This window comes from Urocampus carinirostris, chromosome 12 (assembly GCF_059441175.1).
Source record: "Urocampus carinirostris isolate Australia breed hairy pipefish chromosome 12, RoL_Ucar_1.0, whole genome shotgun sequence".
In the NCBI taxonomy this organism is placed as follows: Eukaryota; Metazoa; Chordata; class Actinopteri; order Syngnathiformes; family Syngnathidae; genus Urocampus; species Urocampus carinirostris.
The window spans coordinates 14,000,561-14,010,129 of NC_142360.1; the positions used below are offsets into that span (position 1 = coordinate 14,000,561).

Genomic DNA, 9,569 nt, shown 5'->3' on the forward strand with positions numbered 1-9,569 from the left:
TTTAGAATAATAGCAAAGTAATACACCATATTGCACGGCGGCACAGTGGTTAGCGCGTGTGCGGCACAGTTCTAAGGTCTTGGGAACCTCCTGTGTGGGTTCAAATCCAGCTACTGGACTTCCTGTGCGGAGTTTGTATGTTCTCCCCGTGCTTGCGTGGGTTTCCTCCGGGCACTCCAGTTTCCTCCCACATTCCAAAGACATGCATTTCAGGTGGATTGGCCGGTCCAAATTGTCCCTAGGTGTGAATGAGCGAGTGAGTTGTCTGTTCCTGTGTGCCCTGCGATTGACTGGCAAGCAGTTCAGGGTGTCCCCTGCCCACTGCCCGATGATGATGATGCTGGGATGGGCTCCAGCACCCCTGCGACCCTACTGAGGATAAGTGGTGCAGCTGATGAGATGAATACACCCTATTTGTCAGGAACCAGGAACGGAGACGGGAACCCAATTGCGTTAGTTTCTTAGTTTAATTTGAAAAGAGACGTAAGCTGGCACCCACAATCCAGTGATCGTTGATTGTGGGGAGCAGGTTGCTCAGGACGCGGAAGTGGCGAGCGATAGCGGTGTCAAAGAGGGAAAAGCAGGTGGGGTTACCGGGGCGCAGGAGCAGAGACGTGATCAGACGGAAACAGGTCGAAGCCGGGAAACGTACGAGAGTCAAAAAAACAGGGAGTCAGGTTCGGAAGGCTTGCCTCTGCGGCAGCTGAAGCTTCGCAAAGATCGGACGCCGGTAACGGGGAGTCGGGGGGTTTAAAAAGTGGCAAGGAGCCAATCAGCGACCAGGGATGTTGGCACCACCGGGGCAGCCGCAAGTGCCCCCGAATCAGTGATCATGACAATATTGGGCTCCTGTCTTAAAAAAAAAGTCATTTAATATTTTGTTTGTAGTAATTTTGTAGGATTTTGGAATATTTCTGTAGTAGTATTTTAAATAAAGGGACAATGAGGACAAAATTTGCACCCAAAAACATGTTTTTATTAGTAGTTCTTCATTCTATTTACTGTTGTTGCCCCCGATGAGCAGGTAGGAGCCTTGCATGGCTGATGCCGCTATCTGTGTGAGTGTGTGTGCGCTTTGGAAAGTCTTCAGTGACTTCAAAAGCGCTATATAAATGCAGACCATTTACCATTTACGATATATTTCGATAATGTATTCATCATTAAATTCATGCATAATTTCTTATACACTACAGAGCCATTTTGGAGCCAAAATACTCTTTCTTTTAAGTGAGCTGTGCTGAGAGAGTCGTGTCTCCTAAAAACAACCCCAAAATTACCGTCACTAAATAAGTTACGTCCCAAATGTCTATTATTGGAGGCATGTGTATATTGGATTAGATATACTATTAACTGGAATAGAAACTTCATATTTAAAATAAGTACTTTCATCATGGCCGTGTGAGTAGGGACATACCCTATCATTTGTGTGGTAAAGTGGTTAGAATTAAATAAACAAATGAAAAAAGTCACAGAATAGAGATCAACGGGCTGCAACCAAAAATATTAAGACATTACTGTTCCTGAACAAAAATTAGAGCTAACAGAGCAAAAAATGGCTCATTTGTTACATTACTGGAATTTTAGTTTGACTCTTTTGACTTTTGCTCTGTAACAGTTGTTGTGATAGTCTTTTTTTTATACTGCTAAAGGTTTTTAGATTGTATTTATTACAATATTTGCACTTTCTGATTTTATTTTCAAAATACTGTGCAATGGAAAGCAAAGTCGACTGCTTTTTAAATTTGACTTGTTTGGCCTTTGTTTTGAAGCGCTTGTAATAGGAACTGTTTCATTTTTTTTAACTATTTAAGTTTGAATTGTAGTGATTTAATAAAATGAAACATTTTCAGTGCTTAAAATCGTTTTGCTGTGTTTATGTCAATATAAACTAACCCAAGTGGTAGGGTCAGATTAGTCAGTGATCATGACATTTCTAAGCAAAAGCATTGGTACCGGATCGCATCGATCGATACTACCAAGTAATTACTTGGATCGGATCAATACCAAAATTCTCAGTAGTGCCCACCCCTAGCTGTAATAAAACATTTGAGGAAATACAATTCAATAATCTTCAGATTGTTTTATTAAAAAACGTGTTGAAATAACACTTCAAAATGTATTTCTTTGTGTAATACTGCTTTCACATGCAGTTCGTTTAGATGAAAAAGTCACATTGTGTTTTGTCAAACAGTGCTTGAGTTTGAGTGAGACCTACGCACTGCATTCATCTAGGGTGCATTATTTCTAATCACAGTAGAACAATTTTGACATTTACAAATCGCTAAAAGGAATGAACCCGTCATATAAATACATGTAACATGAATTTCATCTGGTGATAACATCCTGCGGTGCCATGCAAATGTGATAAACGTCATTTATATAAAATAAGAATTAAGAGGCGGAAGCTTACAACAGCTTCAGTAGTGTTTTTTGGGCTTGGTATGCCAAGCAGAGTAAGATTCCTGCATCAGATTTTCATCATTTGCCAAATGTAGCGTCCTAATGTCCTTTTTTAGCAGTGACCAACATTTCTTTGTAGAGTTCTGAGTGGATGAACCTCGGGTAGGAATTGTTCTCCATCAGGCTGTAGACTTTGTGCTGGGCCGCCACAAAGTTGGCCACGTTGGGCTCATTCAGAGTCTGCAGGATTTTGTTTTTGGTGTGAAAATCGAGGTTGACCTGCAACAGCAAAACACAACGAATGAAAACCCTGCCATAACTTCCTGCTTGACAAAACAGGAGTTCTGCTGATATTCCCTGATTTTCCAAATAACTTGCGTGATTTTACAACAAAGTGGCGAGGAAAATGAGAAAAAGGAAAAAAAGTTTTTGTGATTTTTATTATTGTTTAAAACAAAATCTACACATTTTACTTAGGAAAATAAGCAACCTATTTTGTTAACCTACTGTTACATTTTTAATTGCCTTAATTTAATTTAGACGGTAGGGCAGCAGAGTGGTTAGCACATCCGCAGCACAGATCTGAGGTCATAGGTTCAAATCCAGCTTCCAGGCGTTCTGTGTGGAGTTTGAATGCCCTCGCCATGATTGTGTGTGTTTCCCCTGGGTACTCACTTTCTCAATCTCTTTCTCTCTCACACTCTCACAATCTCACTATTGTAAACCTATTGTACATGAAGTATTTTAACTTTTATTAAAACGTTTTTTATTAAATAGACGTAATAAATTGATATTTTCATTGCAAACTACAAGTTCAATCCAATGTCAGGAACTTTAAGCAAAATAACAAAGTTTAGACTGATGTCAAGGTACGAACTGAAACTGATAATGTGCGAACAGGTGTTAAGCTGAAAAAACACTGAAGTTGTGGTTTCTGGTTGACCTATACAACGTCTCAAAAAAAAACCCAATCTAAACATTGAGAATTGGCTGACAACACAAAATGGGAAAACAGGTGGAAAGCAGAAAACTGAAGTCGAGGTTTCCTCTTGACCTATACAACGCCTCATAAAGGGTATACAAATATTGCTTCAAAATGACATAGGAAGACTATTGCTGAGATTGTCCGATTGAAGACTTGTATTGCGGTGGTCTCTAGAATATATTCTGCCAATAAAGACTTCTCGAGAAGCAGTTCATCTCCAGCCTTTTAATTTCCCAACATTCTCCTCAACTGAAATTAACGAATACGCGAAGGATAAGATTAAAATCCACAGTCCTTCTTCACTATCTAAATATTTCTCTTACTTATTATCTAATGTACTATCAATCCATCCATCCATCTATTTTAACAGCGTACGGATATGAATCAATACCTAAAGTAATGCACTTTGAATGTAGACCTGACATTTCTAATATGATTTAATCGGCTTAAGAAAAGTGATATAAAATCAAGAACATTTTTTTCTTCACACTGGGAAATATTTTCATTTCTTTTTTGCAGTGTAGTGAAGCAGACAGAAGTGTTTCATTTTTTCTTTACCTCCTTAGGAGCTTCATTTTTAATGAACTCCTCATAGATGCTGTTAGCCTTGCACATCAGTTCCTTGTGTGACGAGAGCCCCCTGAGATCCTCGCAAGCGTTCCAGAATTCCATGTTCTCCTCGCAAAATTCAGTTTTGAGGAAAATGAAAAAGACCATCTTTCCGTCTGCGGACAAGAAGAAAAGACAGGTTAACGTATGCAAGCGTGCATTGTAGGAACGCATCGAACGATTATTTTCAAATGGAGTTTTAAAAAACACATCTTAAAATTTTCTCTCCATTCGTATATTGAGGTATTGGGCATATAGGAGTGTACAAAACAAAATAGTTTTCTGTATAAAATAATAAAAAATCTAAGTGTTTGTCAAATATCTTACCAATAAACAAAAATACGTAGAAAAAATGTCTGCCATACACCTGCAAATATGTAAGATACTCTTTCCTACCACCTTATCCAGAGATCATATTCCACTTGGACTTATCATACAAAATAAATACATAGAAAGAGCAATGCATTTCATTTTATGTGTAGCAAACATTTTATCCGCAAAAAATATCAAAAATGCAAGCCCACTTTTCAAAATGTGTTTTTTGGGGGAGGTTAAATTTTTGAATACGATAAACATTTCTAATGTGCAAATGATTTAAAATGATCTTAAAAATCTACTACTTGTGTTGAGGCAAACTTATCGTTATTATCTTTATTTTCAATTCATTTCGTATTTTTTTAGATTTTTTTCCCCTCTGTATTTCTGCAGCTCTTTCTTTTCCTTGATTGTTAAATTGTTAACTTTGAAGCGTATGACTGTTTCACGACAATCTTGTTTTTAATATTGTATTGTTCAACAAAAATAGGATTAAAAAAAGATACTTTTATAAAATCTGTCTCAAGTCATCCTCTGCTGGACCGAAGTGGCACTACAACCCTACAACGATATTCAATGCAAAAGGGTGCATTGATTTAACGTGCTTAGTTGCTCATAAATTGGGCGACACAAAGAAACAATGATTAAATCAGTTGCCAGCGATTTTAATAATAGACTTTAATGTATTTCATCGATTGGTTGTTACAGCCCTAATGCATATTTGGTCAAAGTGGCACTTTCATTGACAGCAATAAAGCGGCCGCCGACGCTGAGCACACATAAACTGTTTGACCTTTGAATCACGCTTATGTAGTAGATGAATGCTTACATTTATGGCCGATGAGTTTGTCCAAAGACTGCGCCCATTGGGTCACATCCTCCAGAGTTAGCCTGAGGAAAGACAAAAATGCTATTAGCTAAAATGCAATGACGGCTATACTGCAGTGAAAAAAAAATCCCTATATGTTGCCTGTTTAAAATGTTATTTTTGTATTTTTAAATTGTTGAATAAGAACAATATTTAAAATGAGCAAAACCATAACTAAGGTTTCTAATGGATTATATCACGTAGTTATTTTTCTGTTAGACAAGTAATTGAAAATGAGTAAAATAAGAATAATAGTAATACATTCAATAGAATAAAGTAATAAAAGAAAGAAAAAATAACTTCTATGGGAAAATAAGAAAACAATTACTTAAAGTGAGCTAAAATATCTGGATTGTATTCCCCCCAATATATAATAATTAAATATGGTAAAAAAAGAAATCGCTAAAAGATAGAAAAGTAAAAGATGTAAAAAAACAGTAGAAAAATATAGTAATAAAAAAACATTTCAATTTAAAAAATATATTAATTATGACAGAAAAGGGAATAATAGTGCTACATTCAATAAAAGAAAGGAATACAAGAAAACAAATAAATAACATGGCACAATAAGAGAAAAAAATAATTAAAATGTTAAACAAATATCTTATCGGCATATGAGCTTTTTATGGATTATATCTGTCCTTTTCTTGGACAAAATAATTAATATAGTAAAATAAAAATTGGAGCAATACATGTGATAAAAAATAAAGGAATACAATAAATGAAAATAAGTTTTATAGTATAGTAAAATAAAAAAAAAATCTTACTTTTCTAACAGTATATTTTGCCACTCCTTCCCCAGACAAACCAAAGTAGGAATAGAATAGTATTACTTGAATTGAGCAGAATTACCTACCATGCACATATCAGAGGACATTTTTTATTTCTTTTAAGTATTTTTCATTTTCTATATTTAGAATTCCAAATATAGTTTAACAAAGAAAAAAATATATACTTCTGACTCTTGGGTCGGATTGTTTTTTCCTTGCAGTGTAAGATTCTTTTACGATTCATATAACGTGATTAAAACATGAATTGAGAAAATACCTTTTCGATTTGTTCTTTATCCGTGTCGATATTGAATTCGCCGAGTTATTCTTCAGTAGGAGTCCTATTTTGTTTTTCCAGTCTTTCCCCCTGGAGGAAAAAAAAAACAAAAGTAAATATTAGTTTGTTTGCTATTAATTTTTTTCAAGGCAAATCTAAACAGACTTGTATATGATGAGAATGCAACTTACATTTTCACTTGTGCGGAGTCTGTGAGTTTGTTGCAGTCCTTCATGCTTCTGCTTAATCTGCCTACCAAGCTGTAAACTTTATAGTTTCCACCCCTGCGCTGTTCTGCTTCTGACAAGCAGGGAGGCGGGGCTGGCACGACAGGACTAGCACGTCATTGGCTGTCGTGACGAAGCATCTACTGGCAGTTAGAACAGAACGAGCCGCTTTTGGTATTTGCTCCAACTTGCTGGAAAATTGATTGTTATCTTCCTTAAAATAGAATACTTTCTTATGTTGCTGTTGTTGTTTGTTTTTTTCTAACTTTCCCCTAAATATAAATTGCTTTCTTGTGTTCACACAAAAACGTACATAAGACAGAAAAAATATTTGAATGAGTAACGCAACGTATTCATTTATTCATGTATTTTGTCCTGGATTTTGTTGTATATTTTGTCGTGTACATTTCTATGTGTTTTGCAATGTATTTTGTCGTGTATTTGTTGCTGTATTACTTCATGTATTTTGTTGTGTGTTTGGTGTTGTATCATTTTGTGTATTTTGTCGTGTATTTAGTGTTGTATTATTTCATTTATTTTGTCGTGTATTTGGTGTTGTATTACTTCATGTATTTTGTTGTGTATTTGGTGTTGTATTATTTCATGTATTTTGTCGTGTATTTGGTGTTGTATTATTTTGTGTATTTTGTCGTGTATTTGGTGTTGTATCATTTCGTGTATTTTGTCGTGTATTTAGTGTTGTATTATTTTGTGTATTTTGTCATGTATTTAGTGTTGTATTATTTCGTGTATTTTGTCGTGTTTTTAGTGTTGTATTTTTCTGTGTATTTTGTCGTGTATTTGGTGTTGTATCATTTCATGCATTTTGTCGTGTATTCGGTGTTGTATCATTTCGTGCATTTTGTCGTGTATTTGGTGTTGTATTATTTTGTGTATTTTGTCGTGTATTTGGTGTTGTATTTTGTGTATTTTATCATGTTTTTGATGTTGTATTATTTCGTGTATTTTGTTGTGTAATTAGTGTTGTATTATTAGGTTAGATTCCTGGCCCCTCCGTGTTATATGTCGAAGTGTCCTTGGTCAAGACACTGAATCCCTAATGCCCCCAATAAGCAGGTAGTTGCCTTGCATGGCTGTTGCCGCTATCGGTGTGTGAGTGTGTGTGTGAATGGGTAAGTGTGAAGTACATTGTAAAGCGCTTAGGGAGGTCTTCATTGACTTGAAAAGCGCTATATAAATGCATACCATTTAAATTTACATTTGAGTGTTTTGGCGCGTATTTAGTGTTGTATTATTTTGTGTATATTGTCGTGTATTTGGTGTTGTATTAATTTGTGTATTTTTTCATGTATTTGGTGTTGTATTAGTTTGTGTATTTTGTCATGGATAGGTGGTTAGCACGCGGCCCCATGGTCCAGAGGTCCAGGGTTCGATTCCAGTTCATTGTGTCCCCTGCTCACTGCCCAAAGATAGCTTGGATGGGCTTAAGCGCTCACTGCGACCCAACTGAGGATAATCGGTACAGAAAAAGGATGGATGGAGGGAATTTGCCGTGTATTTTGCCATGTATTTTTTCATAATTTTGTTGGTATTTTGTCATGTATTTTTCGTGTATTTCATCGTGTATTTTGTGATGTATTTTTTGTGTAATTTGTTGTGTACTTTGTAGTGTATTTTGTTATTTATTTTGCCTTGTTCTTATCGTGTATCTTGTTGTGTATTTTGTTGGGTATTATGTTGTATATTTTGTCATGAATTTTGCCATGTATTTTGCGATGTATACTGTGTGTTTTGTTGTGTATTCTGTTGTATTTGTTATCATGTTTTTGATATGTATTCTGTCGTGTATTTCGCTGTGTATTTTTCATGCATTATGTTGTTTATTTTGTGATGTATTATATTGTGTATTTTGTAGTGTACTTTGTCATGTATTGTGATTCATTTTGTTCAGGTATATTGTCATGTCACAACAAAATGATTTATGAACAAGGTGTCAGGTCAAACTGGCCGAGCTTTTCCCATTGGTTGATCCACGAGCGCACCGATCAACTGCAATGCGCTCACCACCAATCGGTGAAAAGCTCTGCTAGTTTGACGTGCCCCTTCATTTAAAAATTTTGACAAAATACACAAATGACAAAATACACAAGTAAATAGATGACAAAATAAATACCCAAAAAAATGATAACATGTATAAATAAATGCATACATTGAATGCACATAATATTTTTAAGTGTTTCATGATATACAGTATTTATGTGCTCATTTATTTATAAGGCATATATCTGTAGGTATTTGTTTATTCATATATGTATTTCTACGTATGGCATGAACGGCTCGCCATAAACACTTGCCGCTCAACACATACCTGCACCTTCACACGCCTTTTCCACATAGCAACCGTTGGCAGCGCCATTTGGTCTCACATGCCAGTCGGTGACTAAGGAGTTGCCCTACTCTCCGTACTTGAACTTAAAAGACAATTAGCAACTCGGTTGTGTACGAGAACACAAAGCACCAAGTGTACTAAATGAATCAAAAGGCGTGCGGCTGCCGACCATCATGACTCACGTCGAGATTCGCTTGACGTGTTGACATTTGGATATCAATGTCCTATCAATGGTTTGTTCAAGTACATTGAGAAGAAGCAATTATTGTTTCAGGGCCGTGTTTAAAAACAAACTGCAAAACGTAACATTTTTTGCATGTAATACAGCTCCGTTTGGAATAATACAAAATATTTTTTCCTGTTTTACTAGATTTGAGCTTATATTTCTGGAGTATACTTCTTAAAAATAAAATGAAGTTATCTTGTAGGACCGATGTGGAACTTCAAAAGACAAACCGTTCGTCCCCCAAGACACTATTCTCTTGGATTTCAGTAATCCCTTGTTTTTATGGGGGTTTCATTCAAATTCTACAATAGTCAAAACCTGCGAAGTATAATTTGTATTAATTATTAGATATCAATAACATATAATATTTACAACTGGAACAAAGTAACACCTAAAGATCTAAAAATGAAAAAGTTGACCACAGAATAGCAGTTGAATGAATGAATAATCTTTATTGTCATTAAACAATAATAAAACAAAATTGGAGGGCTTTTCCTTTCAGTGCAAAAAAGCGATATTGAGAGCGGCCGGCTAGTTAGACA

General features: G+C 35.6%; 1 protein-coding gene across 1 annotated transcript; it reads right to left on the minus strand.

The window, feature by feature from the left end:
• Positions 1-2,055: 2,055 nt before the first annotated feature.
• rgs2 (regulator of G protein signaling 2) lies at positions 2,056-6,507 on the minus strand. The gene is made up of 5 exons (XM_088349182.1): positions 6,416-6,507; positions 6,225-6,314; positions 5,139-5,200; positions 3,944-4,110; positions 2,056-2,679 (listed from the first exon to the last, which is right to left on the minus strand). The coding sequence occupies exons 1-5, from the start codon at positions 6,457-6,459 to the stop codon at positions 2,500-2,502; spliced, it is 543 nt and encodes a 180-aa protein (XP_088205308.1). The 5' UTR covers positions 6,460-6,507; the 3' UTR covers positions 2,056-2,499.
• Between the last annotated feature and the right edge of the window lie 3,062 nt (positions 6,508-9,569).

Bases quoted from the DNA above. Each gene is read 5' to 3' on its own strand.
- rgs2 (XM_088349182.1), bottom strand. From the start codon at position 6,459: ATGAAGGACTGCAACAAACTCACAGACTCCGCACAAGTGAAAAT. The intron at 5,201-6,224 runs GTATTTTCTCAA...GTCTTTCCTCAG, and splicing joins ATAAAGAACAAATCGAAAAG to GCTAACTCTGGAGGATGTGA. The intron at 2,680-3,943 runs GTAAAGAAAAAA...TTGCTGTTGCAG, and splicing joins AAAATGAAGCTCCTAAGGAG to GTCAACCTCGATTTTCACAC.